At 40.9% G+C, this 18,963-nt stretch overlaps 1 protein-coding gene across 1 annotated transcript in view; it reads left to right on the forward strand.

Moving 5' to 3' along the window:
• Positions 1-18,963, forward strand: part of PTPN2 (protein tyrosine phosphatase non-receptor type 2) — a 1,450,306-nt gene that overhangs the window by 974,005 nt on the left and 457,338 nt on the right. The window contains exon 6 of the mRNA XM_069620828.1: positions 16,515-16,724. Within this exon, the coding sequence (XP_069476929.1) occupies positions 16,515-16,724 (210 nt within the window). The remainder of the gene's footprint in view (positions 1-16,514; positions 16,725-18,963) is intronic.

Consider the following 18,963-nt stretch of genomic DNA (forward strand, 5'->3'; position numbering starts at 1 on the left):
CCTACAAGAGTGTGCTGGGAAATGGAAATTAAGATTTATCGGGCTGTCAATCTGACCTTGTTTCAAGACAAACATAAATGGGTCTACAATGTTATTATTTTTAATTTGCACTGAGATAGCATATCCTGCAGGCGCTTCACGTATTGCACGTATTGCACTAATAAAGAAGGTACATTTGGAACTTGCAGCATGTGTATATGCAGGTAGATGGAACCTTTTCCTTGGTTAGCACTTCGCTCAGCCACAGCATGGAGCATTGTACTCTTTCATGGACCTGACCATAATTATGTTTTCGTATGCACATTTTAATAGGGTGGTTGGGTATGGTGGAGTACCTATTTGGAAATCTCATGAGCATTGGTTGGTTGGTTTGTAGATTCGGAAAGATCTAAGTTTACATTAAACTTGTTTGGGTTCATTAAAAGCTACTTGAATCATTTCGAATTATAGGGGGCTTGTAGATAATATTAAGCAAAGTTCTTTAAAATGAATTTAGTCAAGGGTGTTGGGCAAATAGGAATTACAAAGCAATTGGTTTTAGTCCCACAACTTCGATGTGTCTTACATAATTGAGTTAAGAATGCCGGGAAAACTTGGGGGGGGGGTACTTTATTTAGAATTTGAATGGATACATTTAGTAGATATATGGGGGGCAAGCTCTATCAGGTGTAGGTCGGTAAGGTTCTGTTTCTACCTCCGTGTGGTGTTATGGGTTTTTTGGGGGTTTCTTTTTTGCAGAATGTTTTATTTAAATGTTTCTAAATTACTTGTTGTTTTTGTATTATCATTTTGGGTTTTTTTTGTTGAGAAAAGTTATTGAGGATGGAGAATTGATCAAGGATTTTGCAATGGATAGAATGAACTCGTGTAGTCTGGTTGGAGATTTTCTGAGTGGTCTCGTAGATTGTAAATGGGTTGAAGGACAACATTAAGAGGAAGAAAATGATGACGCATCTAAAACGTTACGAGGCTGATGTTATTTTCTTACAGGAGACTCTTTTTACCGAGATTGAGGCAGCTGCATTTCAGAAAAGTTGGCCAGGTTTTGCATTGCATTCCTCATATGCATCAAGCTCTTGAGGGGTCTCTATTCTCTTTAAGACATTTTTTCAAGGGAGTCTATTGAATTACAAGGCAGACAAGCTGGGACGGTGGTTATTGGTTAAGGTTCAAATACAGAACATGGAGATGACTGTGTAACATTTATGCGCCAAACGTTAATGGGGATGCATTCTTTAATGATTTAGGACGACAAATTTTGGACTTGATAAATAAGAAATTCTCCCCTTGTTGGGTGGAGATTTTAATCTGATGGTAGACCCCTATCTGGATAAAACTAGTCAGATTGTCACAGATGGTAGGATAAGGGACAGAGAAGCTTTGAGATTGTTGATGGATGATTTTGCTTTGTCTGACGTGTGGAGGGTGGAGAATCCCACAGGGAGGGAGGGAGGGAGTACACATTTTATTCAAATGCACACCATATATACTCTCGAATTGACAATTTTTTAACATCTGGGTTGATCTCGGGAAGTGTTGAGAGTTGTGAAATAGGGAGTATAATTTCTGACCATGCTCCACTGAGTATGGTAGTTTCCATTCGTCAGAAAAGGCCAAAGTATGGAGGTTTAACACACAAATTTTGAATGATGAAGAGTTGAAGAAAAGATTAATTGATAAAGCATCAGAGTATTTGAAAACCAACTTAAATGGGGAAGTAGAGGTGGAGACCGGCTGGGAAGCGTTCACGTGTGTGATGCGTGGAGTGGTTATGAAAGTGTCTGGGATTAAGAAAAAGCAAAGAGTTGCAGAGAATTGGGTTCCAAAGTGACAGTTTTAGAAAAAGAGCTCATGAGAAATTTTGATAGTGAGAAACACTTTGAATTAATGAATATGAAGTATCAACTTAATAGGATCCTTAGCGAGAAGGCAGAATTAGCATTATTTAGATTGAAGTGCAAGTACTATGAAGGTGGGGGAAAAAATGTGGTAGACTGCTAGCCCATAGATTAAGAAAGAGAGAATCTAATGGGGCAATAGGAGCGATAAGGAAAAACGGTGGGGTGACCACGAATACAGTTGAAATAAACAGTGTTTAAAAACTTTTACGAGGAGCTATACAGTGAGGAGCACACATTGGATGTAGAAAAGACTTCGCAATTCTTTGAGAGAATTACTTTAAAGAAAGTGAATGAAGAAGAAAAATAGTTTCTGAATGCCGATATTTCACTTGACGTTAAGAAAGGAGTTTGGTCTCTGAATATTGGAAAATGTCCTGGGCCAGACAGGTTGCCATTGGAATTTTATCGTGTGATGCCAGATGAGGTCCTGGAGTTAATGAGGGATATGTTCCTTGAAAGCAAGGCAAGGGGTATTCTGCCTCCCACTCTACGCCATGCATCGATTTCATTATTGCTCAAGCCTGACCGTTCAAAGTTGGACCTAGGGAGTTACTGACCCATCGGCCTGATGAATATGGATAGTAAAGTCTTGTCTAAAATTCTGGCAGCCCGACTCGAGAAAATCCTCCCTAGTTTGATCCATCCTGACCAAGCTGGCTTTATTAAAGGGAGAGTATCAGCTACGAACATGAGGAGGCTATTGCTAACAATGGAGGAATGTCAAAGGTCACAAATTGAGTCAGTTGCTATCTCCCTTGATACCGAAAAGGCTTTTGACAGGGTGAGCTGGAGGTTTCTACAGTATACAATGGAAAGAATGAATTCTGGCATGGAGTTTTTGAGCTGGGCGAAAGTCTTGTATAATGGACCATTGGCAGCGGTCAACACCAACGGCAGGCTGTCTAAAGAATTTTAATTACAGCAGGGGTCTTGTCAAGGATGCCCGTTGTCTCCATTGTTTGTGATTTAGATTGAACCCTTGGCAGAAGCAATCCGATCCGCTCCAAGAATCAAAGGGGTTTGCTATGGAACAACTTGCCAAAAGCTCTGGTTGTATGCGGGTGATTTATTGGTGGTGGTGCAAGATCCATCAAACTCAATTGCAGAGCTGATGAGGGTCTGGGATGATTTTGGCGCAATTTCAAACTAAACAACACAACTTGTGAGGTCATACAAAGTTTTGGGTTCAGGTGGTGTGCTAATAAAATGAAATATCTAGGTATCTGGATAACTAAGGATTTGAGTGTCCTTATGAAAACTAATATGGACTTATGTATGAAGAAGATAAAACAGGAGATTGTTGGTCTGCACTTCAGCTGTCCTTAGGGGGAAGGGTAAATGCAATAAAAATTACTTTGGTGCCGAAAGTTACCTACATTTTAGGAATGGTCCCAATGAAAGTACGAAAATCGGATTGGAAAAAAATAGATTGCATGCTTCAGTCATTTGTTTGGAATGGAAGAATTCCAAGGTTAAAACTCTGGAAACTACAGCTCAAAAAAGAAAAAGGGGGCCTGAACATTGCAAATTTTGAGATACCACCAGGAATTCACCTTGAGGCACATCCTTCCGTTTCTGACATCAGATGATGAATGGGCTTGTGCTGAGGCAGAGAAGGCAGGGCCGTTGGATGTGTGGGCCATTCAACCTACCACCAACAAGAGTGTCCGCAGCTCAGCTTTGACAGATTTCTTGAGAACAACTTGGCGGGCCTATGAACAAGCGGCCGGAATAGAATCTAGTACAAATGCAGAATCATCGATAAGGCTGAATCCCAAAATTAAAATTGGAAAAAGGTGATTTTCTGGAGAAATTGGTTCAGAGCAGGTATTAGGAAAATGTGAGTCTTGTTCAAGGGTCAGAGGTCGAAAACATTCAGGGCGCTTAAGGCAGAGTACAACCTTGCGGAAAATTTATATGGTGATCAGTGTTCCCACTAAGCTGTGCGCATGTGCGCTTGCCCAGCTTCCTTCTGGGTGCCGCTCAGAAGATATTTAGCAGCGCACACAGACAATTCTCACATATTCAAAAATATGTAATAAAGCACAAGCCACAGCAATAAATTGAAATTAGCTTTCTCAGTCTTGATATTCTGCTAATTTGCATTACGCTACTATGCAAGGGTGACGGTAAACACCCTAACAGCAAAATACACACAAACTAATATGAAAAGCTGGCTCCATTAACAGAAGAATCTAACCAAGAAATACATGCACACATTAACCAAATAATGTTCCCTCCCCACCAGTGTTCCCACTAAGCTGTGCGCATGTGCGCTTGCCCAGCTTCCTTCTGGGTGCCGCTCAGAAGATTTTTAGCAGCGCACACAGACAATTCTCACATATTCAAAAATATGTAATAAAGCACAAGCCACAGCAATACATTGAAATTAGCTTTCTCTGTCTTGATATTCTGCTAATTTGCATTACGCTACTATGCAAGGGTGACCGTAAACACCCTAACAGCAAAATACACACAAACTAATATGAAAAGCTGGCTCCATTAACAGAAGAATCTAACCAAGATATGCATGCACACATTAACCAAATAATGTTCCCTCCCCACCTATGACTCCTAAGCTTGATTCTACCACACTTTGACCTTATGACTCTAACTTCTGCCCCAGAGCACATTAAGATAGTACCGGACAACCTTGACTCCTCCTCTCTTGGCTCTGCGAAAGGTTAGCAGATGTGTACCTACATCCACTTGATATGATATGGCATGGTTGGCTTGATATGATATGGTTTTATGTTTGTTGTAATATGAATGATATGAATAACAGGAATAACGTTCAAGTGCCAGAATTTCTGTTACTCATTGTGCCTTACCAAAAGCACAATACAATCTAACTACCAGCTAAAATATCGGATACTGACTGTAAATAAGCAGGCTACCTGGATCTGTAACCTTATCCCATACTTCCTCTTCTTTGTACATATGTGAGGCAAGTGCTTTGAAGCGGCGCCCTTGCTAGTGAACACATTATAAAACTCAAATATGAATTTGCCCTGTAAGGATTTTTAGAAGACAAATGTGATGCTCAGCGGCTCCTACTTTAGCATTAATAACATTACCCTATAAGTAGAGAGCTACATTGCAATATCATTTACTTTGCCGACAAGGGATAATGGGTATGAAGTATGCCTGGGATTCCCCGTCCAAATTATCAGGGCACCGGATAGTCAGACACGAGAATGATTTCACACAATCTGCCTCGTTTCCAAGTGTTCAGAGTTCCTTTGGGCATAGACCATCATACATTATATGGTAACGTGCTGCTATGCAAAAAACAGTTTCACTGAGCACAGTGTAATCCTACACAATGATATAAGTGTGGGGTATGTTGCAAACAATCTTGTATGCGCTGCAAAAGAATTGCATACATGCAGAGTAATGGCATCTTAAAATGCACATAATATGTTGAGGCATTAAATATGCCTTGCTTGCAAAGTATTGTGGCTCTGCATATATCCCAGTGAGTGCTTACTACTAGAATCCCTCACGTTTCACAGTGCTCTATCTACTAGTATTGTAGGCAACCACAGGGGCCGGGGAAGGGTAAGAGTGGAAGAACACAGGTCATCACTTCTTGCGGGTGATGATCAAAGCAGCAAATTAAAAAAACCAAGTCAGACGTTTCGGCAGTACACTGAAGGAAATGTGTTGCTCGTTTGCTAAAGGATAGACAAAATATCAGTGGAGCTTTTTGGGTTGATGAAACAAAATGTTCATTTTTTATCGTTTTTGGTGGGCACATTTTCATATTTAGGGAGTAAAAATCAATGGTGTATCTGTCTCTTGGCTGTAAGGCTGATGTTATCAATACCCAAAGGACAATGTAATGTGGATAGCAAGCAGAGGCACATGAATATTTGATCATATTCTGAGGTGCAGCTATTCTGATCCTTACACAAATTATTAGACGCATGTTCTCCTGGCCCTTGAATTACTTCATTAAAGTGACACTTGAACTCCTGTCTGCATTTCTTGGCAGCCACATCAGTTTATGACGAGATATATTTGTGTTTTGTAGTACACATGAGTGATTTTCCAGTGGCATAAAACATTTGCAAGGTACTGTGGCAGATGTTGAAGTCTTGGACTGGTTGAGTTTTCTGTTTAATCACATATAACATATTCTATTTTTAGCCTTTGTGTTTGTAAAAAGCCTAGTAAGATTTGTCAAGAATTGAAGTGGCTGGGAAGAGGAAATTACTTTCCAAACTCTCTTCTGCGATGGTAGTTCACTACATATGCACGCTCACAAAGTGTCTTACCTCATTAGTCAGTTGCGCACATGGAAAATAATGTGCGCACAACAGCAAACCAGTTTCGCACATAGAGCTAAATAATTAGAGGGAACATTGATGGTGATTACAGGAAATTAAGGAGAGTGGCGAGTCTGCCATCTGCAAAGGATTTTGCACACTTAACCTCTAAAATGTACACTATGCTGAGTGAATTCTCAGAGCAAGACCACGGAATCCTGTTGACATGGTCAACAATTCTGAGAGAGGACATGTCTTCAGAAAGATGGGCGAATAACTGTGCAAAAATTAAGAGTTTCCCTGAACATTGGGGGATCAAGATCGACAAGTGAAGATACTCAACAGAACATTCTGGACTCCTGGCCGCCTTTTCAAACATGGTTTATTGAACTCAGACACTTGTTGGTGTTGTGTTCTGGGGCAGGGTACATTAGAGCATATGTTATGGGACTGTATTAAATTGAAGGATTTCTGGAACGGGATCCTGGAGATAATGAATGCTGTTCTAGGTGAAGAGATGGAATACAACTTGGAAACACTCATCCTAGGTGAAACGGTCCTGTTGGACGACTCGAATACTAACTAAATCACATGGATTATAAGAGGGGCAGCAGTGGCAAAGAGATTGATATTAAGTGCATGGAAATCAGATGCAACTGGCTAGAAGAAATGTATAAAGTTTGCAATATTGAGCAAAGTAAATTATGTGCTGCAAAAGAAAATGTCTAAATTCCTGAAGATATGGGGGCCTTTTTTGGATTTAAATCTGTCCTAGAGGATGTTTGATTTGAGGGCTGCAAGGCAGATAAGTACTTTTTGCGATGACTGTTATTGAGATGTTGTGTTAAAGAACCATTTCTTCTATGTTTTTTTTTTCAATCTAGTCGTTTTTTGGAAGAGCTTGTGGGTGGGGTGGGAGTGTGGGGTGTCATTATGTTTTGTTCATAAGTTGTGCAATGATTAATATGCAGGATCCACTGTTTTGGATGATTTGTATTTTGTTTCAAGAAAATAATAATAAATTTGGTCCAAAAAAAAAAAGGAATGGGGGGCCTAGGGGACAGGATCAAGACAATGACATAGAGGAATAGGCAACCAAAAAAAGGCAATGTAGGGGGCGGGGGGTAAAATGTAAAAGAGGAACAGGAAGGGGCAGAGAGACATGGGCAAGAGAGGTAAGAAAGAGCAATAGATGTGAAAAGGGAGAAGAGAAATGCAGAGCGGGATGGAGAAAACCCACTAACTCTTCTGTTCTTATGTTAATAGGCAGAAGAACCAGCAGAGGGAGACTGGACCTAACTGGGCATACTAACTGGGCATACTGAACATTAAGAAGGTACATGTGGAGGACCCCAAAACTCCCTTTAGTAAGCAAACTGTTGGAACACAGACAAATCCACCTTGAAACAAGACTATCTACAAAAGAACGTGTAACTCTTCAAATAAAGAGCCAGTTAAAGCATCCCCAAATGGCTGGTCTCAGTTTGTCCCGCAACCCATCTCATTAAAGGGATAGTCCAGTAAAAAAATGTATTTTAAAAATAGATAGGCAACATTAAAAAATAATACTAGCACTTTTTTTTAAAAAACTTCCTATGTAAAATCTTGAGCTATTAAAGCTCAAAATTCGCAAAAGCAAGCACATGGGCGCATCCATTTTGTGAAATGGATGCCCCCCTGTGCTGGCTTTTGCGGCACTAATGAAGGAAAAGCCAGCCTGCTGTAGTAAACAAAAGCTACCGCTGGGTGGCTTTTCCTTCATTGGTGCTGTACGCGGAGGACGGGGACCGGAGACCAGAGCAGGAAAGCTGCAGCTGAATCTCTAAGTGCTATTTATTTTTTTTTTTAAATAAGCACTAGCTGCGTTTTTTTTTTCTACGTTTTGTGGGCTGGAGGAGCCCGGAAAACTTAGAAATAAAACCGCAGCTTTAAAAACGTTGTCTTTATGTTTGCGGTCGCTTTTGAAGCGACCGCAAACATAAATACAACGTTGTGTTTGAAAACGCTGCGGTTTTTCTTTCCAAGTTTCTCAGGCTCCTCCGGCTCGGAGGAGCCTGAGAAACTCGGAAAGAAAAACCGCAGCGTTTTCAAACACAACCGCGTTGTGTTTCTGACTGCTGTGGCTATCACTTTGGGTCTCCGGTGCTCCCCCAGGGGCCAAAGATGAATGCTTCGAGGGGACAGGCACAGGCTCTTTCTTGTGTGTTGGAGTCTCTCTTCCTGGGCCTTGAAGCGTGGGAGAAGGAGACAAACGAGACTCCATACTGGTCTTGTTAGATGCTGAGGTGTGGCTTCTTTTCTCAGACTCCTTCAGAGGGGCACTCGGAGGAGCTTGCCTCTGGAAAACTTCAAGCATTTTCAAACCGAAGTTTTTGAATTCCACCGGAGGCGAGTTCTTTTTTGGAAACACAGCTTTTTCGGGAGAGGAAGACAAGGATCTGTGACGTTGTTTTTTTTGCTCCTCTTATAAAAAGAGGACGGTGAGTGTAGTGAACTGGACCTCGAATGTCTTTGGTGTTTAGGACACTTTCTAATGGGAGAAACATCTCTCGATTAGGAGGATGTTGTTCTTTTAGATGGGCTAACGGCTGGGGATTTGGGGGAGGGCTTACCTGCATAAAGGTTCTACTTCCTTTCCTGCAAGGCCTTGACAGTCATGTATTGACATGAGCCACAGTCCTGGACTTCGAGACCCGATCGCAAGCAGCAGAGACAGACACGGTGAGGGTCTGTGATAAACATCTTGGCTCCAGTCTGAACACCGCTTGAAGTATGTCTTCGGTGTCAATGACAGTTTATTATTGGCTCTCAAACCATAAGGCCCTTTGTTAAATGCCCCTCTATAATTGGTTGGCCTGCTTGCACCCTTCTGGAACATTGGGCTCGCTAGCAGCATGTAAGCTGGTACCCCAGGCTTCAGTGGGTGGACTTGACGATGTCTCCCCACCCAATTAGCCCAAGATCTCTAATCGCTCAGGCCTTCTGCCATAAGGATTGTCTTTGAACTTGGCCTTGCAAATATCCTTGCTCCTGAGAATATATGGGAGTACATGCACACTCTAACCACAGTTCAGGTCTGCATGCCCAACTCCTATTTCCATCCTTGGCTCAATTGACAGGAGACCGTAATTCGGCCTGTTTTGCAGCATTTAATTGTCTTTAATTAATAACCTTGGTACTCATGGTGTTCTTTCTTTGTATCTTAACACGAGACAATGCAGTGCCTCACGGTTCCTGTTCTTTTCGGATAGAAAATCAGTTCTTGGCTACTTCATCCTTTGACACCAAGCCAGACAGCCCTTCTCGGTCTTTGTTCGATCTTCAGCCATTTCTTTTCTGCGTCATACACACAGCTATTGATCCTTCTTTCTCCATGGGTTTGCGCTTACTAAATATGTGACACCGAATGTCCAGTTCCTTTATATATAATGGGGGCACCGCCTGCAGTCTATTCACTACGTCTAGCCAGCTTTTATGGTTACTTAGTCTACATGCGTTGCTGAATCTGTACTTTTATTAAACAGCTTGCATTTTCTCCAGTGCTCTTCACACGTGCTATCTTTCGCATATGAATGTTTACTCTATTCTTTATTTCGTCATCCGTTTCTATACAGTCCATACATCCTTTTCTTCAGCCACTTTTCTCAGTGCGTCACACTCCCTTCTTGTGATGTCACCAGCTTCTCTTTCTCTCATTTTCATATTCCTTTGGGGACTTCTTCCAGGAGATTGTCATTTCTTCAGGGAGGAATCAGATAGGGTTTTCTCAGTGGATACCTTTTCTCGAAGACTTTACGCATAATAGTCAGTCACTGGTGTCAAGCATGGCACGGCTTCTGGCTTCCAGCATACAGGTAGCAGGGGACATTTGGCTGCTCGTCTACAGCCTAATTAGGGTGGTTTCCCTCAAGGTTTTCTTAGCGCCTGTTTACCTCCATTGAGGCAAATTGTTGTGCTATACAAAACTCCTACTTACCTACAACCAAGAATCAAAAGGTTATTTTAATGTACTTGTTCATGTCCAAAAGAATGAATTTTTTCTCATGTGTTAAAACTGTTAACAATTTTACCTGTATATAATTTTCTTTTAATATGTGTTGTGTAAACGGAACACATTTCAGTTTTGTAAATGTTTTTTTTAACCATACACAAATTATAATAAAATAAAAAAAATCTTTTTTTTTTTTTTTTACTACATCCAATGCTATAGCAACAAAATGATATATGTTCTTTGGAGGGGGGGGGGGCTTTGTATCCCCTAGAAGAGAACCATGAAGATCAGGCAATTGCTGTTTCCGCATGGCATCTAGTATCTAGCAGCCTTGTCAAAATGACTGACCCCTGCTTTGGTAAAGAACTCACTATCAAGTACCTTAATTTGTATCCATTTATGCAGTGTATTTGTGGAAACATTACGAGTATGCATTCATATACTGCCCTTTCCTCGATGTAGAAAGTAGAATTAAGGTCTGTTCCCATGTCATTTTCACCTTGCATTGCCAAAAGCTAGGTCCCATGACATAAGGTTTAGAGCAGGAGTCTTCAATCCATACTTTAGCAAGAGCTACTTGTAGTTAATGGCCAATAGGTGGGAGCTACTAGCAAGTGCTAATAGGGTGGTGATGTCCATACGTATGAGAATTTGTACCAATATTCTTTGGGTTGGTTTGGTTTATTGGCTCCTTTATATAAAAAGGGAACAACTTATACATTTATCATGATATTATTAACTTCAAAAATGTATTTAATTGATTTGTATAGTAACTGTCTCCTAAAAATTATCAAGCATACCAGAATGTAGGGTGAGATGACAAACCTAGTTAATTGATGATACAAAATGTAAATTTTCAGAGTTGTCAGCTTGTTTGAATTAATGAAGAGGTGACGCCTGATTTGTGTTCATTAATATAGATTTTAATATAGTAATACGCAAAAGCTGACGCGCGCTTCAACCGTAGTCTTTATCAAGGCAGACAAATTGGTGGTGGTCCTGATTAGGAAAGGAGCGCATTGGACTACCACGCTATCGAGCGTCCCGCTAATAACCACAGATTCAGATTGGCTATCCAGCATACAGCCCTCAGCCCATCGGGAGGCTGCACAGGCGCTCCTTTCCTAATCCTGACCACCACCAATTTGTCTGTCTTGATAATGACTACGGTCGAAACATGTGTTTGTTTCACCTCACATAGCATATGTTGCCAGACATTTGATACATGTTCATTAGTATATTGAAATCTATATTAATGAAAATATATCGGGAGTCCCCTCTTCATTAATTCAAACAAGCAGACAACTCTGAAAATTGTCATTTTTTAGACTTTGGACAACAACCAACAGCCAGCGCCGTCAATTAACAAGGTTTGTCATCTCACCCAGCAGCTAACCCCTCGGGAACTTTGGAGTTTTGGTTCCCCAACAAACCATGTGCCAGGTCGCAGGCCATACTACAACCAACCACTAATACTCGTCACTTGCGCAGGGAACCGGCTTTCCCTTCAACTCCAATTTTCCGGACCTCATACCAGAATGTAGGAAACCAATTGAGACGTTCAATGTGATGGCTGACTATGCACGCTATCCACCAGTGATCAGTAATCTGGTGTGTAGTGTGAAACAGCAGCAGTACTCTGATGCGGTCAGATTGGATCAAAGTTTTGATTTCTGGAAATTCATGTTTAAAGAAAAGGCAGATTCGCAGATATATGCAATCACATTGGCTGAGAGTGCAGATACCCTCCTTGCCATAGTGTGTGCACCTAACTGCACACCTGGCATGGGAGACGAATTCAGGACGGTTTTTAAAATCTCTCACAACCGACTCAGCCACGGGAGTCACGCCGCCCGTCACAGTTGCACCATTTGTAAAAGTACTTTTGTTTTTCATCAAATCATTAGCAACTTTTAAAGATGTTTAGTTTAGTTTGCCTACTTTTTAGGATCACAGCCCGCTTCTTTTCGGAAAAATATTTTCATAATTTGTGTGTATTACTGCAAAATGCCTGTGTTCTTTTTCCCACTGTAACGTGGACATGGTAGATTAATGATGCACATTTTCTTTTGAAGATGGATGAAGAAAAATCTTTTTGGATGGTGCTTTGGCATCCAGGATTTCAACAAGGGTAGTTTGTTTTGGGGCGCATGTATTTCAATCAATGTGTTGTACAATTTTAAAAAACATTTAGTATTTACCATGTTCTGCTTTGTAAAAAAGAATCCACTGCGAGTTCAATATATCCCCAATTCATGCCAACGCTTGCAAGCCAAATCACAGGATTCAGCCAAGGAAAAGTAAGCCAAAGTATTTTTTTTGCCGACTACCCTTAAAAGTGTTTTTCAAAATAATTGGCAAGATTGAAAAAATGAACATGTGGAAACCGTGTTATTAAGATATAGGCAAAGGAAAGTGTTGTTTTAGCCCTGTGATTTGCACTGTTTATAGCGATGACTCGAAACGTGCACAAATCCTATAAGAGCCCAACCAGACAACACCTGAATTGGTGTATTACCATTTTGAGTAATTAAAGTATGTTTGTTGTGAGGGGTGGCATATACAGAATGGGTGGCGTCCTGCCACCCATCTGCCCTTTATGAAGGAGGCAGTATCACAGTGAACAGCTCACAGGATCGCTGCCTCTCCCTGCTGAAATCATGCAGGTCATTCTAGTGGATGACCAATGGGCCATGCCTGGCTTGCACATACAGCTCTCTGACACATTGACAGCTCGAGCTCCACAAAAATGGTTTCAAATGACAATTATGTCATATTGTTTGCAATAACATCAACATATTTTACAGTAGCAGTGCCAGCATAGCCCGCGTACTGTTGGTGACCATGCATCCTTTGGAATTTTTCATGTGTTGGAGAATTGCTTGTAAATTGCATGGTGTTTTGCCAAAGTATTAGCAAAAACAGTGCTCATGAATTGCGCCATCTCAACCCAGTATTGAAAGGCTGAACATTCTCAGCCAGAATTTGAATATATGCATATACGCTCCCCACACATCTCCCGGTTTCTGCCTGTAGCAAATGTTCATCAACCCTATTGATTGTCCTCTAATCCCACGGCTCTACTCAATATTCTGTCCCTGTATTCACCATTCTGTTTTGTACAGAGCTCTGTTACTTAGTAACTACGTTTAAGCTTTATTAATCCTATACATATCAAAATATATACATGGAAACCAGTGCTCACTTTTCTCACCCAATTACTTCATTTGTACTCTTGTTTCGTAAGACATAGGCTGAAACATAACTCTCCAAGTTTGCTTTGACTTATTCAGCCTATATGCAGCTTGTGGCGATCCTGTAGCATAAGTAGGAAAGAGCTCTATATAGTTTTCTTTAGCTAGAGTGTGTCAGGCTGCATCTGGTTTTCTTTCCGAGGCTGATCAGAATGATTAATAGACTGAAGGTAATTGAAAAAGTGGAAATGGATTAATTTGCGCCAAACTCAATTTTAATGTCACATTGATTACGTCAATTGAAAGATTAGATGTATTGCATTAATTGATGCAATTATTTCTCATTAAGACTTGCAACTGTGGTGTAACTTCTTTCTCAGAGTAACTTGACAACATAAGGTATAGCCCTCAACACGTGTTTCTCCGTCAGTGTTTGGTGATGGTTCTTCAGGAGGGATAAGCCATTAAGTTTGGCTTATTTTCAAAACAATATTGTGCATGACACGTTGTATTCCAAATTAATTAATGGGTTTAGTTCTGAGTAATACTGACTATGACTTTCGTGTCAGTCAGTGTTTTTGGTACAGCTGAGTATTTGTCCTCGTTGTTGTTGACCATAGTTCAAGTTGTGTCTCTCACCATTGCGGCATGATAAGAGACACAACTCGAAAAAGGCCGACTGACAAGAAAGTCGTAGTTCATATTACTCAGAACTCAACCCATGAATTTGGGATACAATGTGAGAAATAATTGCATCAATTAATGGAATTCATCTAATCATTAAAGTGACCCAATCAATGTGACATTAAAATTGAGTTTGGTGCAAATTAATGGCTTTCCACTTTTTCCATTACCTTGAAACATAACTCAAATCATATTTTTCCTGGCACTAATAGCACATCCCATTTTACATTTCTGCTTAGTTTTAATGAATGTAAGTGGACAGTAACCAGAATGCAGTGCAGCTAGTAGTTTTCCGCTCTTACTTAAGAGTAAAATTGCTGGTAGCACTTGAATTCCTGTATTGGGATATGGCTAGATATGCATAGAGGTGGTCTCCTTATTATGACAAAGTCCATCTTAACCTTTAATACAATTGGGGTTCTACTGCCTTAATACAGAGAACTAGTATCTTCAAATTAAAAAATCAGTTTTACCATGAACAGCAAGACGTATCGCTGGATGTACATTTTCTTGCAAGCTGGGCCTCACACGAATTCTTTTTTTCCTACAAGCACTGTCACAAACATGCTGAGCAAAAAACGATTACATCTGTTGCTTTATTTTCCTTATTCTGATTGAAATCATACAATTACCAGCATTCAAAGTAATGCTAACCGAAATAATTCAAAAAAAACATTGAGGCTGAAACGATCATAGTCAGAGCTCTGTTTCACATGGCATGCAGATTTATACACCCTTTCAATTTATAATCGGCCATTATTTGAAACCTCGTGGTTATGTCCACAAAACGCACTTCCCATTTACTTTTGTCATTAATAGTTAACCCCTTTTAACCCCTTGTTGGGACACTACCCCGAGCCCTTCAAGTCCAGATGCAGCCCCTCCTCTCACCTTGCGCACAGTGTTTGACTGTTTGCTTTGCGGGAAGATTAGGGAGGGGCAGGGGAAGATGAACATAGTGCTCATTTTGGTGTCTGATGCAAGGAGTGATCTACTGATTGGAGACCTCCGGTTTAGAGACGAGAGTACTCAGATATCCTATTTCTGACTTAATGTGCTGCAGGGTAGAGTAGGAAGTAGTAGCATCAAAGGGTGGAGACAAGATATAGAAGGTGTGAGAGGTCGCTGGAGTTGAAAGGAGGAGAGAGTACTAAGAGAGAACCATCAGAACGGGGGAAGGAGAGGAGTACGTATGTTGGGTTGAAAGGAACACTGAATCGAGCAGTCTGAAACGGAACACGCCATTATTTTATTATGTCATTCTTTTCCATTTGATATTTGAAAGTGATGCTGTGTAATTTCTCAAGGCAATGCATGTACCAATCTGATTTGCCACTGCTCCAAGTGTCCTTCAGAGCCCCCTTCAGTATCTTTGTGGTGTGACTCCTCAAAATTTGCTTTGAGAGCCCATTAGTCCTTGGCCTGTTTCTTCTCCTGGCTTTTCTCAAAAAACAGAGTGAATAGAAGTGTTTTGGACAGCTCTCTCAAACCAGACCACCTGCAAGAGCTACCCTGATCCAATCACCTCCTGACTGACAGCACCAAAGCACCGCTAAGAGCATGTTTGAGCTTATTAGGTGTTGCATCACTCCCTCTAGTGAGATCTAGCCTGCTCCTCCCCCTCTACTGTATCTGTCTGACATAATGATTCAATAGGTATGATCTCTCGTTAAAGTCCACTTTTCACCCCACTCTGGTTGCTGGATCCAGCTTCTCAGTGCGGGAGACATCCACATGTCCTTCCCACCGTCTTTTGCCTCTTGGTTAAAAATCTGGCAGCAATGTGGTATTGGAGAGATTGAGGCACCTTCATTGGCAGGTACCTCTGAGATCATTGATGTCCATTGGCCTGCTATGCTACTGCCTAGAGCTTTGAGCTGCAATTCGTGCCTTTCTCTGAGCCAGCCATGTGCCCTGGATGGGTAAGTATGTTTGGGAGAGGGCCCTTGGTGTCCATAGCTCCCTGTTGAGACCTCTGAGCATGTCAGTGTCGCCCGTACTATAGCTCAGCTGGAAATTGTAATCTTGGCCAGGTGTGCAAGCTGAGCCATTCAGCAACCCGTTGGCCACCACAGCTCCGTTGTGAAAAGTCACGCTTGACATCACTTCTTTTAATCATGTGGCAGTCAGCAGTGTATTGGTTAGCCTCCTGTAAACGTCTTTCGTTCTATGGTTCCCTCAGACAATTAACTGTGGAGGCTTGCCAGACAGGGAACACTCTGGTGGGTTCCTGGGATGGCAAAATCGTGAAAATTATGAGATGGGATGTGGTGTACATTAGGTTTTCCATATTAAGTGGCTTTTATGGGTTACTGTATATGTTTACTGTTTTACTTTGCCTGGGATTTTCTCCCTCAGATCCCCAGACCACTTGAAAGTCCTGACAAAACACACTATATATATATATACTGTACATTTGATATTCCCAATTTTAGATGACTTCCTGTTCTGTTTTTTTTTTCTTTTCTTTTAGCTTGGTGAATACAGAGAAATTTACCATTTTCATTATACGACATGGCCAGATTTTGGAGTCCCTGAATCACCAGCTTCTTTTCTTAATTTTCTGACGGAAGTGCGAGAATCTGGCTCACTAAATTCTGAACATGGTCCTGCTGTCATTCACTGTAGTGCTGGCATTGGGCGGTCAGGAACGTTTTCTTTAGTAGACACTTGTCTTGTGCTGGTAAGTGTATACGTCTACATTTCTCCTTTTACATTTTTGCCCCGTCTGTACCCCTTCTTTCTTAGTAACATAATTGCAAATCAAAAGGGCATTGTTACTTTGAGAAAGCATTTTACTTTGATCAGACTGGATTTCTATTTTGTTTTAAACCTTTGCAGCTTTTTTTTTTTAAGAGAGAAAGAGCACCACTTTTTTCAAGCATCATCCAGTGTATTATTGCCAAATATTGTATAGCTTAAAAGTCTGGTTTATTTACTCTGCATCACAAAGGCTTTCCGTCTTCATTTCTTGTATACTCGTTGAATCTTTTTTGTATATTCATGCTACGTTTCACATCTATTATGATAATGTTTTCTTTTAACAATTGGATTGTAAGACATAGTATGTTGTGCAATCAAACTAAAATAATCACATAATCTATGTGGAAGTTACAACCAATAAGGCATATTGATTTAGTTTATAATGTTTCTGAGAAATTGTTGTGCTCAAAACACATCAGCGTAACTCACCCCAGCACAACTACATCTTAATGGAAACATTTCAGACAGCGCCTATATAGATATCAAGCACTCCCTTTTGCCAGTTACTTTAATTTATATATGACTTCTAATTTGTCTTGCTAATTATATTCTGCCTATTAGAAGCTCTACCTCACTGGCAACAACGCAATGGAAGTCTGCTTTTGCTAAAGTCCACAAATAACTAGAAACATTTTTCCAGAATGATTTACAGTTTGCTCACGAACTTAGTGAGCATGTGTGCCATATTTTGCATGCCATTATTCTCCTTATCTTTTCATGTCTCCTATCACTTATTCAACTTTGGGCTAGTACAGCCCTCCCCATAACCTGCATAATTTTTGTAAAATATTTATTTTACTAAGCTAAATAGTAATAAAAGCTGGCCAAAATTGAAACCTTTGCGGTAGAAATGTATTCCAACTGAGAAATTCTGCTGAGTACACCTAAATGTATCCACTTCTAGCAAATGAAAGATCTAATGCTGGAGAATTATTCCTGTCATCAGGAAGAAGATCCTTGGTAAAAACACATATGAATAGCAGTAAGATCCAGCATTGGGTCTTTAACATGCTAGAAAAATTCCCCATCATGCCGGGAGTCTTTGGGAAACCATATATGCATAGCGGTAAGAGAAAACGCATTCCATTTGTAGACCATCATCCTCATTATGGGCCTTTTTCTCATTAGACAAATGAGGAGAGCGGATCATGCTCCACCTTTGGTAGCCATGTTTGCATTTTTTACTGCATCGTTTGAATGGGTGGCTTTCGAGCATAGCTCTTGTGACTTTACTCATTTTATTTTTGCACAATTGGTTGAATACAAGTTTTCTTTTTTTAAATGATTTTGGATTTTGGATTTCATTCGCCAATTTAACTCACCTGTTCTGTGCATGCTGCTCTCCATTCTATGACTACCGTTAAAGGTTTTTTCCCTGATTTCCCCCTTGCAACTCAGCCTTCACACCCCAGAGCTGATGAGGAAAGAAGGGTTGAACATTCTAGGGCAGGGAGGACCTTTGCAAAGGGCTATGCTGCTTGTGGGAAGACCCATGCGTATGTGAAAGATCCACAAAAGGAGTGAATTTACTGTTTGCACCCTCACCAGAAGCCTGAAAATTGTAAGTTCTGCAACTTGACAGATGGCATAGATCACCTTTTCTCATAGAGGCTCCAGCCTTGTCTTCTGGAAAATAATCTGTGAAGACTGCTCCAATGTCTACCCCTCGAGGCTGGGCTAAGGACAGAGAGGCTTATCACAAAAGATTTTCTCGGAGGACAGGCTCCCCCTTCCAAGAAGCAGAAGTCTTAAGTGAGGGACATCTGGGGTGTAGCAAATCTCTAATAAGCACACGATTTTAACATGAGGGGCCAATTGGTGAAGTCACCATCTGCTAGGGGGGGTCACGTGTCAACAAGAGCCCTTTCCACAAACCACCCATCTGATGACCTCCCAATCATTCAATCACACAGCAACTATCAACCAATGTATCCTTGTCCATCAGAGTCTTGTCAATGCGCTTGTCCATGAAGCTGCCATCCAAAAGACTGCTGGTCACCCTGTACAGAACTAATCGTGGAGAATTCTTTGGTGATGACGGTACACCTGTCTACAGGGACTTCCCTCTTCCAGACAATGTATACCCTGATAGCCTCCTTTCCCTCTTTGATCCTAACAGCACAATTTCACCCATACAAGGCTCAGTGCCTCACATGTTC

This window comes from Ambystoma mexicanum, chromosome 5q, assembly GCF_040938575.1.
Source record: "Ambystoma mexicanum isolate Mex_15411 chromosome 5q, UKY_AmexF1_1, whole genome shotgun sequence".
In the NCBI taxonomy this organism is placed as follows: Eukaryota; Metazoa; Chordata; class Amphibia; order Caudata; family Ambystomatidae; genus Ambystoma; species Ambystoma mexicanum.